The sequence below is a fragment of the Peromyscus leucopus genome, chromosome 7 (assembly GCF_004664715.2).
Source record: "Peromyscus leucopus breed LL Stock chromosome 7, UCI_PerLeu_2.1, whole genome shotgun sequence".
NCBI lineage: Eukaryota > Metazoa > Chordata > Mammalia > Rodentia > Cricetidae > Peromyscus > Peromyscus leucopus.
The window spans coordinates 42055793-42073127 of record NC_051069.1 but is presented as its reverse complement, the minus strand read 5'-3'; the positions used below and the strand labels follow the sequence as shown (position 1 = coordinate 42073127).

Genomic DNA, 17335 nt, shown 5'->3' with positions numbered 1-17335 from the left:
TTTTCCATGTGAGTGTGGAGGCCACAGAGACTCCATGGTAAGGCCTTATTCCATTTTGACTCAGGGTCAGAGAGTTCGAGTTTGCTTTGCCCTGCAAGGCTGCATAATAGGATGTTTTGGCCAAAAGCGTGGTTACCAGGTGTCTTATACTTCAAGGCATAATTACAAGATGCTTTGCAGTGAGGCATGGTTACCAGGTGTTTTGAAAATTAAGGAATTTTTTTAATTCCTTGTTTGTACTTTGTAACTTGACCTTGAAAGGGAGAGGTCTTTTGCCTCTCCCCTTGCTGGTGTATAAAAATCTCATGAGGAATAAACTCAGGGCAACTGTCATATTGACCCAGAGCCCTCCTGATGATATTCAGTGTCTCTGTCTTTTTCTTTTATGTTGTCCATGTCTCTATTTTTCATATCTATTATTTCTCAGTCCTCACTCCTCCCATCAAGGACTGTTCAACAAGTTGGGCTGGACCCTGACACGTGTGTGTGTGTGTGTGTGTGTGTGTGTGTGTGTGTGTGTGTGTGTGTTTGACCTTTCCTAGTCAATCTCCATTATCACTACACTCTGCTGGTCTGTGGTGACCTCATTTCTACTCATATATTCTCTACTCTCTCCCTGGGTAAATTCCCTGTACCTGCATTGAAGACTGTCCTTGTTCAAGACCTAGCACCCCTCCAGGGTTTCAGAACACCAGGAAAGCTCCTTGCAAACACACTATGATGCCAACTACATTAGTTGTCACCTCCCCAAACCCATGTCTGAGCCATTTCCCCAGGAACTAGAAGACCTCTTTCTCCAAGTCACTGGCTGTTGCACTGCCGGTTCTCACCATGGCTCTCTCTACAGCTCATCACTGCTGTAGTTCTCACACCCGTGGCCTCCTGCCTATTGGCTATATCCCTTAGGAAGTAGCCCTTCCTCTAAGCTCACTTCCCTCCAATCCACTTCCACACAGTAATGAGAGTGTCATTTTAACATTCTCAATAAACCCCACATACTGCTTTTTAAAACCTGATTGTGTTACTGACTGGTATCAGCCTTCAGAAGGAACTTTTCCCCCAGCATAAAGTTTTTCTGTTAAAACCATTCAAGGTGGGGGCAAGATGACTTAGAGGCTAGCCTGGGCTATGTGAGAGGCTGTCTCAAACATAAAAACAAAAAACAAAAACAGCAAGAAAGAGCCATTTATGTTCTGACCTCTACCTACCTCTCTCCCAGTGGCTTTCTTTCTACCACGCTCCTCTCCCCTCACCTCATTCTCCAAGCCACTCCTTGCTTAATTGATTTTGGATCCTGTATTCCTATCCGGCTAACTTGCATCTAGACTGAAAGGTGTAGCTTCCTCTGTGTATAAACTCCCATCTTCTCACTCTGCTGAATCTATTCATCTTTCTTGCTCAGCTTTGAAGTCACTTCCTCCCCATTCGCCTGAATGTTACCATAGTAAACCTTACTGGCCTTTGTCCCAGATCTAACCACAATACAGTGAACTATCTGTTCACTGAGTGTTAGAATTGTATATCTGCCTGTTGTTTGCCTAACACACAGTAAGCTCTAAAAAAAATTCTAGAATAGATGCAGTATAAATCTAAGGAAGAATGGAGTCATACCATCAGATGCACTATATAGTTTTTTAAATCATAAATCCAGAAGATGTGGAATTAGCATGTTAACATCATTTCCAGATGATACAAAATTCGTCAGGATTAAAAACCATCTCAACAGATGTAAACACTGGACCAAACTGCAGCAGAACTTCACTTAAACACACTGTAAGGAAGTGTTAGGAGGCCTTGCATAGTGACTTGTTGGGAGAGTACTTTTTAGGAGAGGATTAGGGATGGACTTAGTGTGAGTCAATGGTGTTATGTGTCTCAAAAAATGAAAAATAAAGAATAAAGGAAAGAAAGTTAAAGGCAGGTCAAGTGAAAGTAGGTGTTAGTGCCCTGAGGAACAGTTCACACCTGGAAACACCTGCTGTGGCAATAGCTTCTACCAATTGTTGTAATCAGTTGAGACATGTTCGGAAGATAATGATTGGAATGATTAGAGAAAGGTGTGGATGCTATCCAGCATGGCAGTCATAGGGAAGAATGGAGGACATAGAAGGGTACGTTGTCCTCTTTCAGAAAGTCTATCAGAATGTGTTGCTTGTGTTCTGGAAACTCTGAAAAGGCAGAAGCAGTAGGTTTCATTAGCACTCTATTCAGCTGCAAATAAACAAACCCTTATGTACTACTTTAAAAACATTTCCAATATAGTAAGTACATTTGATTGCTTTTTATTTAATAAAGCAGCAAGCTATATGGTAAGGCATAGAGATTCCTTCCTTGCTATCCTTGAGTGTGTGGCTGCTTTTCCTGTGGGCGTGTGGTTGCTGGGCCTCCAAGCAAAGTCAAGAAAGGAAATAACAAGCATCCGAAAACTAGAGTCATCTAGCAACAGCCCCTGAAGCCTCATCCAGTCATTTAGTACTTGCATTCTATTGGTCTGATTGCATTACAAGCCTGTAGAAGATAATGCTAGGTAAAGGAATGCTTATCTGTCCTTATAGTCAGCTACAAGAGGATCTGGGAGGTATTTTAAATGGACACACTGCTGCCCTGTAAAAAATTAGGAGCATCATTTGTAGAGAAAGACTAGAATACTGAGGAGGCATCAAAGTACCTGCTAGAATAATAAGATATTTCCTCACAGAGTTTATCAGCTGTGAAAGGGGGTTAACATCAGCTATTTTCATGGAATCTCGACAATACAGTATCTGTTACTCTTTCCAGACTAAGATGGCCATGCCTTCACTGACCAAAGCATGGAGGGTGGGAGTCAGACCTGGACATCTGCCTGTAACAGTCTTCCAAACTGATTATGATAGGCAGCTAGAACGGGACCCGGACTCTGGAAGGGAGGGTCTGGTAATGGGAAAGCTCTAGAATTTCTGGGTAGGAATTGCAGCCATTATTCAAATGGGATCATTGGTTTGACAAGTAGATAGGAAAGGGAAATGCCAAGGTGTCTCAGAACTCTAAGAGTCTGGAAAACAGCTTTAAGTTTTGATGGTTTAAGTGTTTGATTCTGGACAAGGTTTGAAGAGTGCAAAAGCAATGAAAAATGATGACAAGGCATTTAAATCCTCCAGTCAAAAAGTCTTCAGGGAAAAGGAAGAAAAGCATAAAAATAAACAGTGAATTTTTTATTTATTTTCTGTATTAGCAAAGTGATCTATGGATGTGCATGCCTTGACTATTGCGTTAAGGAAAAAGCCATTTGCTGGTTGTTTTTTGTCAACTTGACCCAAACTTTGATGCATCTGAGAAGAGGAAATCTCATTTGATGAATTGCCTCCATCAGATGGGCCTGTAAACAAGCCTATGGTACATTTTCTTGATTAATGATTGATGTGGAACCAGCTCATGGTGAACATGTGGTCTCATGGTGAACATTTCTGTCCAGCCTGGACAGAAAGCAGGCTGGGCAAGCCTTGAGGAAGAAGCAAGCCAGTAAGCAGCATTCCTACATGGTCTCTGCTTTAGTTATTGCCTCTAGGTTCTTGTCTGGAGTCCTTGCCATGGCTTCTGCTGCTGCTGGACTGTAACCTATAAGCCAAATAAACACTTTGCTCCCCAATTTGCTTTTTGTCATGGTGTTTTATCATAGCAATAGACACTAAACTAAGACAGACAATCTGTCCTTTTTGTATCTGGGCCAAGGTGCATCTTTACTACCCAGGAAGTTAATCAGACTCCCTAGTAGAATGCTTAGGAGGGAGGAGGTGAGGGAAGGTTTGAAGAGGTAGAAAGGAAGTCCTCCTCTACTCCTTCTCATCTGATATGTCTGTGCAATCCCTTCTTTTGTGTTTTTGATTTAGCCCCAACCCCATTCTGTCCCTGCTTCTGCTTCTGCTGTGGACACTTACTCGGTGGAGAACACTGGTATCCTACCACAACCCCTGCATGGACCTATCTATTTGCCACTAGAACTGGTTTCTCTTATTCAATAATTTTAGCCTGAAATAAAGAATTCTGCAGAGGTAGTTACATAGTTACCCCTAACACATGACTTATTCTTGATAATAGACAGAATTTATGACTACAGATAACGATCAGAATGATTAGAGAAAAGTATGCATACAACATGGTATGGCAGTCACTGAAGGAACTATATGAGATGACATATTTAGTGTCCAAAAAGTATTTTCAGAAACTGCAATGGACAAAGCTAACAAGATGACCTTAGGAAGGGTACACTTTAGAGTCAGGCCTTTGCTTACACAGTGAAAATACATAGGATAAGGAAGATTGAAATAACACTTCACTGTAAGCTAGAGGTATTATATGGCCATTAAAATACCCAGGGCACATCAAGGCCTCGTCTCTTCCTTTTCCTTTCTCATTTTCTTTTCCTTCTGTCTGTAACACAGCATCACCTTTGCCCCAGCTCCTTTGCTTAGGGTACTCGGAAAATAAGGCATTCTGTGCCCTTCTGGAGCTCACAGCCTGAAGAAAAGTCACACGTAATTGGGTAACTACACTAACATGCTATGGATGTTAAAAATGAAATTGAGTACAAGTGTAGTGGAGTCACAGATGAAGAACAAGGCAGTTCAAAGAGATGCCTTGCTACCAAGTTGGTCTTGAATTACAGAAAGTGTTTTGAAGTAGTTAGGGGCAGGTGGAGTCTGAGCAAAAGCAGAGGATATCAGCATCCATATGAGCCTAAGGAAGAGAACCACAGAAAACGCAGAGTCTCTAAACAGAAACGGTAAAATGTTAGGGATAAGAGAGGAAAACTGAGGGCTTCCATGCCTTGTCAAGGCACTGAGGCTCCATCTTGCTTGGATTTGGAGTGAGGAGTCATCATAGCCTCAGATATAGTTGGAGGAGAGTATGTTAAAAAGCACGTGGGATAGCCATACTGGGGGTGTGGTGCAGGGGAGGCATGCTGCCTGGTACGTGTAAGAGACCCTGGGTTGAGCCGCCAGCACCACTCAGAAAAAGAAAAAAGTTACCAAAGAATCACAAAAGGACAGTTAGAGCCAGGGCTATGGCAGGTTATGTGAAAAATAAGAAGGAAATCTTGACATATTGAACATCATGGAAGGACAATGGGGAGGGTACCACACTTACAGATACCTAAGAAACATCCATATAATAGAAAAATCAGATCAGTTCTACAGGTGGTAGATTAAGGTGACCCTAATGCTATTGGGTGTTTAATATGTACCAACTAGTATCTAGGCACTTTTTTAGTATTAACTTACTTATTTAACCATTTGAACAATCTTACAAGGAAATCCAATAATCATTCAATTTTATTGAATAAGAAATTGAGTCACACAGAGAAATGATTCAAGAGCTGGGAATGTAGCTCAGTGTTATAATGCTTTTCTAGTGTGCACGGGCCCTGGTTCATGACCCAGGACCACAAGGAAACAAAAAAGCAGGTTGATTCAAATGCCTCAGTACTCAAAGTAAGAGGTGGCCAAGCTAGGGTTGGCCCCAAGCCAAGGACAAGTAAGCTATGATGATGCTCTAGAGCAGGGTAATGTCTGGAGCCTCCAGAAGTAGAGCTTCCCTCTACTGCATCCTTCTTTCCATCTTGCCTGAAATCAGTCGATGATCAGAAGGAAATTTCATGGTTCACATCATTGGTAACAGACGCTAAGAACCCCCAGCAGCTGCGTTGAGGGGGTGTCAGAGCTCAAAGAGAAGGGTTGAATAAATCATATTAGAAGTCCCCCTAGGCTTGAGCTGGTTATGATTCTAGGGTTGTCTGACACAGTAGGGTGAATTCTTTGGGGCACCAGATGGTTGTGTGGGTTACCCAGTGACTAAACTTGGCTCCAATCTGCACAGTAGCTTTATAACCCGTGTGCCTTTCAGATCTGCCGACTCCATCAGAAAACAAACAAGCTCTCACTCCCACGTGGCTGGCAGGAACTGACCTGGCGTGGAAAGCAGAGGCACCATCATACATACCGTTCTAACAAAAGGAGCTTCATGGCTGCTGTTGAGGTGTCTGGATGAGTCTTTCTTGATCACAGGAAGGAGGCAGTGGTACAGGGTGACTGATTCCTCAGGAAGGGAGGCAAAGTGTAGGGAAAGATCAGTGCTCCATCCTTGCCTTTAAGGAAGGAGTTTCTTCCATGGCTCACTGTTGTAGAATATTATTTTAAGGTGTGTTACTTTTGTTTATGTTGCATTTGTCTAACTCTGTGAAGCTGTTTTACTGTGCCTGTCTAGAATACCTGATGGTCTAATAAAAAGCTGAATGGACAAGAGATAGGATAGGTGGAGCTGGCAGGCAGTGAGAATAAATAGAAGATATCTGGGGAACAAAGAAGAAGTAGCCAGAAAAGGAGAAGGACATCAGGGGCCAGCCAACTGAGTAAGAAACAAAGAAAGGTATACAGGAATAGAAAAGGAAAAGGCCCAAAGGCAAAAGATAGCTGGGATAAGTTAAGACAAGCTGGCTAGAAACAAGCCAAGCTAAGGCTGGGCATTTATAAGTAAAAATAAGCCTCTGGATGTGATTTATTCGCGAGCTGGGTGGCTGGTCCTCCAAAAGAGCAGAGAGCAAAACCAAACAAAAGCTCATTGCTGCTTAACTCTCTGCAAGTCCATCTTAAACACATTCATTCTTGACCTTCACTAGAGGCTTCCTGAATTTTTCTTGCAGGAAGCCTTACAGATGGATCAATTAGGACTTATTATAATTCTTCATTCCTTCTGTCTGCTGTGCTTTAACTGCTTCATTTTTTCCTGTCACCCTAAGAATGCTCTACAAGTAAATAAATATACTTATATTGACAGATGATGTCTTACACATGACACTGTATGTAGAGTTTGCATGCACCTGCACATTTCTTTTGAGGTCTGACTGTGTTCACCCATCTGTGACCGTTTCTGTTCCTAGCTTCCTGCAGGCAGAAACTAGTTGTAAGCATTTTCTTCTAGCATCACTACCTATCAATAACTACACTCAAAAAGACTATTTGCAGAATTGTTGAATGCAGAACTTGGAATAAAACTTTAAAATCCTTTGATCCAACTGCTTTATTTTAAAGTGGAAATGCCTAAGTCCACCTAGGCATGTGTCTAAATCAGGGGTGCAGAACATTTTCAAATGTGTTTCTGGGTGTGGTTTTTAGCCATGTTCTTAATTAAAATAGTTTGGGGGAGTTTTAAAAATGTCAGTGTTGAGTGAGATTACAAGGAGAGTCTGACCTACCTAGTCTGTGATATGGTCTGATACTAACATTTGTATAAAGCTTTCTGGGTAGTCGAGTGGTTTGAAATGATTAGCTTAGAGTTGAAGGATATTGGAAACAGACACAGGCTGAGGACCTTCCTGAGCACCTATCTGCTAAAGGCCCTTGTGGCTTCTGAGACTGGGTCAGGAGAAGAGTTGCTCAAGGTTACTGGACTGGGAAGAATTATAGACCCAAGAAAAGTTTTGTCCAGTGAGAAAAACTAAAGTAATCGCCACTGCCATGGAAGATGGGAACTCAGGCAGAAGCAGCCCTCCTAACATATTTGGGCTGCCTGTGGGGCCCAGACTGAGCATAGGAGAAGTGTGGCCTCCTCTGGACCCTCCTCATGTACTCAGGTTGCACTGTGGGCCCAGACTGAGCATAGACGCATGGCCTCTTCTGGACATGCAGAGCTAAAAGTCCAGACTAAGAAATAATAGATACACAGAACAACATGCAAGGCAGTTACCCAAATAGTGCATAGCAGCAGAAAAGAACAAATAACTGTCTTCAGTTCATGAAGCATTTGGATTGTTTTAGAAACCTAAATTGGGGGAGGTTGACTAAGTAGCAAGTAAGTTCTTAAAGGGAAGCAAATGTGCATCCCCTATAAAAACCAAAGAAGTAGACCAGCTGCCCAAGGCAAGTTCTTCCCTGGCCTTAATCACAAGTTTTCTCTCTTTACCATCTTTGGCCCTATTGTGGCTTTGCAGAAACTGGGGCATAAAGGAGGGGGTCTGGCTATGCTAGGTGGTAGTGGTGTTAAGAATCTCCATATATTCAATGACCAAAACTAGGAATCCCATGACCATTTAACTCTCATTTGCTTTCAGCTTCCTCATGCTGCATGTAATGGAAGCCACATCAGATTTCTAGGAACACTTTCTTGGCAACAGCAGCAAGAATCAAGGGTAGTGTCTCTGATTTGCAAGAACACAGAGCCATGATGTGCAGACCCTCTGCCAATGCTTCCTCAAACAAGGACTACAGGCTGGTGTTGTGGAATATTAGTGAAGATGTGTTACATTTGTTTATGCTATGGAACCTCTGTTTAATGATGCAAAGGTGTGTTCCATTCTTTAATGTTACATTTGTTTAACTCTGTGAAGCTGTGTTACTCTGCCTGTCTAAAGCACTTGATCAGTCTAATAAAGAGCTGAACGACCAATACCAAGACAGGAAGGATAGTCAGGGCTGCCATGCAGAGAGGATAAATAGGAGGAGAAATCTGGGAAGAGGAGATAGAGGAACAAGCAAAGGAGAAGGAGAGGAGGATGCTGGGGGCCAGCTGCCCAGCCACATAGCCAGACACAGAATAAGAAGAAAAGATTATCAGAAATAGAGAAAGGTAAAAGCCCAGAGGCAAAAGGTAGACAGGATAATTTAAGTTAAGAAAAGCTGGCTAGAAATAAGCCAAGCTAAGGCTGGGCATTTATAAATAGTAATAAGTCTCTGTGTGTGATTTATTTGGGAGGTGGGTGGCAGGCCCACAAAAGAGCAAAGAACAAAGAGCCAAAGGAGAGGGGACCAAAAACAACAACAAAAATAAAAATTAAAAAAAAAACCCAAAACAACAACAACAAAAACCCTACAGACTGGTTACTTTCTTGCCATTGCCATGCCATCATCCTTTGCACGGGAGAGCTGACTCCACACCAAGTCTTCACATCTGCTGCAGCTGTGCTGCTTCAAGACAAGACAAGCTTGTGATTGGTCTTTGGTCTTACTCTTCACTTGGTTTGTTCACTGGTACAGTCCTCGCACCTTCAGTGCAGCATGAAGCACAGTAGGGACTCAATCCACACTTTTCAGTGATTGAACCAAGGGACTGACCACAGAAATTTTTTTGGACTGAAGTTAGAGTTTGGTAACTTCTAAGAATAAGCAAGTGAAGCCAAACCAAGCTGGTCTTTTGATCAGTCTTTTATTAATGCAAAGGCTAATGTTCTTACAGAAGCTAAAAATAAAAGGAGATAGGGGGGAATCAAACTTAGTAGCCTAAGATGTTCTCAGTAGCAGGAGTAAAGAATATGTTTTCCAATATTTGATTCTTTACTTGACAGTCTCTCTTGAAATCCTCTCTTCTCTGCAATGAAAATTAGAGTCTTTGTTGGTTTGTTTTGCAGTTTGCAAATGTCTTACAGAGCTCTTCTGGCAGGGCTCCTGCTTTTCCTCTTGCAAATAAACAAAAGGCCATACCTTTAATATGACTTCCATAAGGGGTGTTTTGTGATCACCTGCCATGATTTCAGAGGGAGAATCAAGGAAGGGAGTGAGAAAGAGGAACAAGGCAAGCATAGATGCAGAGGGGAAGATAAAGGCAAGATAAGCTGGGTATGAAAAAGCAGAGGGCCAGAGAAACTAAACAGATGAAGAGAACGCAGTGAACAGCATCCCAGACGCCCCTCCTGGGGATGGGTGAACTTACCGCAGTTCATCTGCCTTCCCTCCCCAGTGCTCCGCCCTGTGGTCTGGGCGCCAGTGGGCTGGGCACAGACTCTCCCTCCTTCTAGGCAAGCCTGTAGGAAGCAGAGCAACCCCTGCCAGCTTGACCTAGATCTGTCAACTGATCAATTACCACTCCCATAGAAGAGAAAGGGGGGATGAAAGGAAAAAGAAAAAGGGAAATGGAAAGCATCTAGAAGAAGGGAGAGCTGGAAGGGAGAGGGAAGCCAGCAGGGGAGGGTGGGAGGGAGCATGGTTGAACTCACACATGGCAGGGAGAGTTAAGAACAGACTTAATCCTGAGGGCAGCATCAGTAAATACACAAGGAAAGAAAATGAAAAATAAAGTTTTCAGTGACAACTGGCCAAAGTCAGTTAAAGCACAGAGAACCTTTCTTTTTCCCAAACTGCTGATTCAGAATACAGTAGTGCCTAGCCGCCGCCCCCCCCCATCTGAAATTCTTACCTCTAGCTAGCTCCTATCCTTCTCCAAAATTCTTCCCCTCTGCTCTTCACACTGAAGGATCACAACCCCATGCCAAACCTCCTTTTACAAAGGGATGGGGGCATGATCCCAGTGTCTCATCTGGAGAGCCTTCTCCTCCCCAGCATGCCCTCCAGCGCAGTGGAGAAGCCCCCAGGGTGGAAGACAGTCTAGGGAGACTCACAGACAGTGTCTGCCGACCTGCAGCCACCAGCTACCTTATGTTTGCATGTTTCAACTTTTATGTTTAATTTGTTTTTATTGAATTTCAAATGACTACAGACATAAAGTAAACATGTAACAAGCCAATAGAGCAGAAAGGAAGGAAACGGCATAAATACAACCGGTCTCAGCATGGAGTTCCACTTAGCACCACATGTTTGGAGTGTTACAAGCATTAATGAGTCCTTACAACACCCAGGGGAGTCGCTCCCAGCCCCGTCAGGCAGGTGGGGAGACAGGCTCTTGGAGAGAAATACTTATTTTCCCTATAGAAAACACTGGGAAAAATTGAGCCCAGAGATGATCCGGTTCCCAGCTGAGCTGGACTTAGGTCTCCAGAGCTGGCTTGACACCTGGAGGTTATCGACAGGGGGTATTTGAAGTCTGTAGGGCCTCTGATGTCACTAGTGATAAAGCAAAGTTTGCATTCTAGTCAGTGAGCAGGAAGCCAAGAACTCCCAATAACAAGAACAACAACAAAAAAAGCTTGGCAAAGAGCCAATTCCCAGACCTGCCAGTCTTGTCCAGAGGGTGTCTTCACTATGAGGGCCCATCAGGAATATTACAGATCTTCCTAGCGCATGCTTCATGTATATGACAGAACCACACAGGCAGGATGGACTCACAAAGCCTGCAGCTTCTTGGGATATTTTATGCTCACTTCAGTCCAAGGGATAACCTGGTTGGTCTGGTGCATCCCTGACATAGCCAGAGGTAGTGTTGGTCATGGGCCCCTAGTTCTGAGGAACTCTATGTATGTGGCCAAAGAGGTTCCTGGGAATTGCTATTGGGAAACCAGGATTGGAGAAAGTTATTTTAACTTTACTTTCTTGGACCATGTTGTTCATACCTGTGCTGAAGGAGAAACTTATTGAGAAAGAAGAGAAGCCAGGTGTGCACCATGGCTAATAAAAGCTCTTCTTGTATTTCTATTTAACTTTAAAAGAAATAAACAATAAAACAAAACAACCCACATTGCACCCGGCAACTCTGGTAACTATAGCTGCAGTTCCAAGAATGGCCTTCATCAGCAAGGCCTGATGTTCCTGCCTGGCGCTGCTGGACTGCCTGACGGCCTTGAGCAGATGTTCAGAGGTCCAGCACTGTGGGTAGTGGTCTCCAGCAGGAAGGGTGGGTGGAAAGGAACTGTCTAGGAACATTCGACCATGATGAGCTCCAAGTAGGCAGCTCCAAGCACGGCAGTCACACCTCACTTTTAGGGGCTCCCCTCCTCTCCCTGCAAGTTGGTCACACTTCCAAATAGCCACAATGCCCACACCAGGCCCTAGATCCCATCATCTCGAGCTGATTATTGCATGTTGCCAATGAGCACTGTTTGGTTTTATCCACCTCCTTCCCATCTCAGAACCATGCAGCTTGGCTGCTGAGGCCAACCGCTTGCCTACTGGGAGTGAGAGGTAGGAAGTTAGGTGATCTGCCTAGCTGTGAGCCAAGGACAGTGTGAAGTAAGCCCCTTTTCCTTTCAACTCTGTATTTCCAAAAAGCAGGTTCCTTGATGTGGGATCTGAGAGGCGGAGCATCAGGAAGGTTGGAAAGGAAACCAACCTAGCTAATAGAAAGGTGCTGAGAGGAGCCATGATCCCTGGAAGGAGGAATGGTCGTTTGCTAGAAAGAGAAAAGCTGCACTGCACCCAGCCATTTGCTTTCAGAACCTCTGCTGGCAGAGGGTGGGCACTGTGTTGGAAAGGACAGTGCCTAATCCTGCTTCCTCTAGTCTCAAGAAAGAGCTTCTTCTAGTTAACCAGCTCTGGTGCTTCTCAGGGTAGACCCCTCACCCCCTGGAGCTGATCAAAGCCTCCCCAGCCTCCCAGTCCTGTCACACTAATCATTCCGAATCCCCTAAACCTCCCACCTCCCTAAACTGGATCACTGTTGCTAGTGGGTTAGGGGAGGAATGGATCAGGGATGGGGGGGGTCCCTAGCCTGCTACTAGATCCACACACCTTTCCAAGAAGCAAGAAACCCAGAAGTAGCAGCTGTGGGAAGAGTCAGCTTAAAACAAAAACAGAGAAGAAGAAAAAATGCCTCGGAACGCGTGCTGCATTCTAACTAGTCCCGCTGGGTCAATGCAATAGGGCTGGATTATTGCAGGCAAGACCTGGGCTGCCTCAGTAATTCTGTAAGTTTGATAAGAGATAGCTAGCAGCCTCTGCTTCCTTCCCTGAAAGTAAAACAGACATCACCTTTGCCATGTCCCACTGGCATGTGGTATGGGGTCTCTAGGGGTCACACTGCCTTAAAATTGGCCAGCCTTGTTCTATTATGACACATGGAAGCCTGTTTAGAACTCCCTCGATGCAGCCAGCACAAATCAAGCTATCACTTTCCTTGGGAAATTCAGAATTTGGTAGACGGAGACCAGATCGGAGATATCCCTGTCCCCATTCTTAAGCTCCCTAGATAGGAACAAGACTACAAAAATCAGACTTCACCTGGGGAAATATGTTTTTTCCTACTCCTCTATTGGGGGGTGATTTGAAGTATGAGCAAATATTATGCTTCTCTGCATTTATCGCTAATGAAAAGTTATGCTAATTTATATGTAAATTTGCTTTGGCCCTGGGGCTCCCGGCATATAGCCAATGGGGCTGCTGATGGTGGGATTTTGGCAATTGTCTCCAGGTTGATGTAATAAACAGGACAGAGGCTCTCAGGGCAGATGGCCGTTTCTAAAGGCGTGGGTCATCCTCTCCCATCCTCTGACAGCTTATTCAATGCCTTGCTTACTTAGTTTCCATTTCTGCTGTGGGAAAGCAAGAAGCTATTTCCCTGAGGGGGCCTGGGCTTGAACTCAGTTCCTCTACTGCCAGGGTTAGGGCTGTAGACTGTTCCTGGAATAAGCAGAGTATATGCTCAGGCACACACACACACACACACACACACACACACACACACACACACACACTGATCCTGCTCCATATTACGTAAGAGGAGTCAACCAAGGATGCCTCTAGACTCCTTATCCTTCTATACCCCCAATGCCTAAGGGACAGGATGGAGAACTCAAAGGCTGAGACCCTGAGGTTAAGTGTGACAGGCAATCTCATGGATATTCCTGTATGATCCTCTGCCCTGAACCTTCTTGTCATGGGCTAATTCCTCTCTTCTCCTTACTCCTTGAGCCACAGCCAAGACGCACAGGCATCTGCATTTGATTCTTCCCAGCCTGGTCCCTCTGTCCACCTCAAATAGATCTGCGGAGGACAGGGTCCTCACTCAGAAGGGGTCAGAGCGACTAGAGCTTAGGACTCAGCGAGATCATGAGAACCCTGTACTGCACTGGGAGCAGAGGAGGCAGCTGTGGGACTCCCATCCCTTTTCACTCTTGCCAGCCAGAACTTTCCTCTGGGAATGCAACTGTATAGATAGAAAGGAGAGCCTTACCTCCCCTCCTCCATGCCTCAGACTCCAAGCCCCTTGGAGAGCCTTGAAGGACCAAACCTGTCAAAGTTTCTGCCTGTCTCAATCCCTGAGTTCCAACATCTTAAATATCAAAGTGGAGACCTGGAGCCCCGCACCCCGCAAAGGATGGGGGGAAGGCAAGCTGGTTAGCAGCTAATTCCAGCGCTGGGATTAATGGGAGACTGGCACAGTGGTAGGGACCACACAGTGCAGCAAATGGACTCAAGGTGGAAGCAGACTCCCAAATGCACCTGAAATGAGCAAACACTGAAGAGCCCTGGGCAGAGAGCAAGGCAGCCTCAGCAACTGCAGCCTGGCGTCTCCGTCTCCGCCGCCGCCGATAAGTAGACCGAAAATTAGCATTCGCCTCTTAGAGCCTCTGTCCTTTCAACTTCGAAAGGCTTCCCTGAATTTCAGAGCCCACGGCAGCCTGCCGCTGCGCTGTGTGCACACTCCTTTATCTGCTCAGAACGCCCACCCCCACCCAGCCCCGCCACAAACACACTCCAAACAGATTCAAAACTAACAGTTGTTCAGGCTCCTGCGAATGCATTTATCCCCCAAAGCCAGACCACTGGCCAGCACCTTCCAGGAGGTACCCGATTAATTTCCAGCCTGTGTTCTCCCCGCTTTACTCCTCTTGGAAGCTTTATAAGTTCACTGGCCAATATTTAAAGTTTCCTCCTGTAATTTCTCCCCAATCGCATAAGCAGCACATTCACAACCCGCCTGCCCTCCCCATCTGCGAGGATCCCTTGCGTACATGTGTGCTGGGCTGTGTAAGTGTGAAGGATGTGCATGAAGTCAGGGAGCCAGCGCACAGCCACGGACCCACGGGGAGCAGCAGAGACACGTTTTACTTATGCACATATAGTCTCCCATTCCGGTAGCAGCCAGAATCAAATCAATATTCTCACAGCCTGGTCAGGAGAATGAAGTCCCAGCCATGCTGGTTAAAACCGCTCGGTGCTTCCACCTGCAAACCGCGCAGCGCAGCGGAGCCGGAGCCGACCCCGAGAGCCTGCAAAGGCTTGCAGCAGCGGGTACCATTCCCGGGGCTGCTGTAGGCAAATCAAAAGCCGGTCTTACCTTGGAAGAGGCACAGAGCTGCCAGCCCCGTGAAGATTGCCCACGAGATAGAATTGTGCATTTTTGCCTGGATGGTTTTCATAATTTTTTTTCTTCTTCTTTTTCTTCTTTTTTGTCAGGATCGTTTTTTACCTCCTCTCTTTCTTTCTTTCCTTTTTCCTCCTGATAGATTGTGTTGCTCTCAAGCTCTTCTGAGGAGATTTAAATCCACTGTTTTGCTGAAGGACACAACAAGGAAGCCGAGGGCGTGAGAGAGTCTGACTTCTCCGTAATTATCTCCACTCATACTCTGGCACTGAGGCACATTGTACAATCTGGCCCTGGACAGCCCTCCTACAAGCTGCAATCATTGGTTCTAATCCAAGGATTGACAGAGCTACAACACGCGCGCGCAGGCACACACACACACACACACACACACACACACACACACACACACACACTCAGGAATCATTTGCTGGGCAAATCAAGCTGATTAAAGAGACAGGAGCCTGGAGAGATGGAATGATAAATGCCACTTTGCCCCTTGTATATTACTTTCATTTTTTAAACTGACAGTCAGCAGAGCCATGAGCATCCAAAAATCCCTTTCCTCTGGTGGTCTCTGGCCCCCTGAACTTAGCTACACTTTCCACTGGAGAAATCCGGTAGCCAACATGGCTTGCAGGAAATTTTAAAGGGGCATGATCATGCTCTGGGAAACTTGCATGAATGAGTCAAATTCTATTTGTTGTTTCTATTTTTTCCTGAGAGGGAACTATCATTCAGTGACAGATTTCTCCTCTCTTTTTCTTCTACCTTTCTGGGTAGTCACTTTGAAAATAATAAATAATTTTCTGTTTTCGTCTCTTGTCACTCTCCCTTTAGAAAGCCTGTATCACTCCTATTTTTCATTCACTTTATCCTCCAAAATCACCCATGTGTATGCCACCCCATGCCAAGTGATGAAGTGTCCAGAATTTGAGAAGACAGCCCGCTGTTTGATTACACAGAACCGCCTGAAAGAGAGCAAGGCTCTTGCTATATGGCCTCAATCAACATTCACTAAAAAGCATATTGTCAGTGTCTGTATTTCAGCTTTCAGTTAGACGGATTTAAGTTAGATGCACTGAAGGGCCGTCCAATTGCTACTTTGTGTGTTGTTATTAAATGTCCTCAGATGGCTGTAGACATTTATCTCCTTGACGATGTGTTAGAGGAAAAAAAATCAAACAAATAAATAAATAGATATAATTTTTTTTCAGAGTTCTAATTCTAAGAAGTAGGAAGCTCGGTTTTGGCTTCTTCCCCTTAAGGAAACAAATTATATATTCTGAACAAAAAAAAAAACCAAACAAAAACAACAACAGCAAAACCCGGAGCCCCTCGTGGATGCTCACCAGTTCATTCCAGCACGTGGTTTAGCCTGTCCTCCAGACCACTGGTGTCCAGTATGCTTTCTGACGATTCCCATGGAACTGCTAATGTTCATTCTTGATCTGCCATAGAGCACTCATTGCTCATTCATATTTATGGGCACAAGGGTGAAATTAAGATGCTACTGAGATGTTGGGCCCACCCTGGAGGCTCATTGTTTTCACTTAGTGGGTGACTATGTGAGCACCACCTGGAGGTGTGCATCACACAACCCTGAGCAGTGGGATCCGGAGCCGCTTTCTCGCTCCCCACAAATTCAGACCAAAGGCAAGGTCCCTGAGCCTTGGTCTTTGGCCTTCAAATTCAGAGAGCTGGAGATCACTTCCAAGGCCTCTTCCTTTTATAGTTAAAGGTGTTCTCTTTCTCTTCTTCTGCCTTTAAGTTCTAATTCACATTTCCATCCAAATGTCCTTGATGCTGTGAGCTTCCCAGGACAAGAATCTTATCTTGGGTTCTTTTGTACAGGGTTCAGTATAGTGATATGTGTAATTAAATGCTCCAGGGCAGCCGGAACAGCAGAGGACAACAGTGCAGAAGGTCTGAGGGAGGTTTCCTTTCACCTCTACCTCACTTCTTTCTAGGATGACAAAGACCAGAGACGCCACTTCAGTGACTGCAGAGGGAGAGACAGCAACATTTGCGGATGTCCTCAGTTGAGCTGTACAAATCCATACACTGAACTGATCTTTGCTGTGTTCCCACAGGTGCAGGAACAGTAAGAAAGTAACCACCACTGTTCATCAGCATTCACTGAGCCTCTGTTATGTGCCAGGAATAACAATACGCAGCCTTTGCTTGCATTTTCTCATTAAACCGTCACGGCCTATGAGACAGTACTTCATTATTATTACTGTGTCCATTTTAGAGATGAGGACATTGAGGCCCAGAAAACACTTGCCCACAACTACACAACTTTTAAGAAATAGAGTTAGGGTTTGAATTTAATCATTTTGTGGGTTAGATCAACTTCAAAACTGACATTCTATGCTAAGTTCTGTGAGGGACT

General features: G+C 44.8%; 1 protein-coding gene across 1 annotated transcript in view; it reads right to left on the bottom strand.

Annotated features, from left to right (window-relative positions):
- Ntm (neurotrimin) overlaps nucleotides 1–15342 on the bottom strand; it is a 982570-nt gene extending 967228 nt beyond the window's left edge. The window contains 1 exon segment of the mRNA XM_028883058.2: nucleotides 14914–15342. Coding sequence (XP_028738891.1) covers nucleotides 14914–14995 — 82 coding nt within the window. The 5' untranslated portion in view covers nucleotides 14996–15342.
- Nucleotides 15343–17335: the final 1993 nt, after the last annotated feature.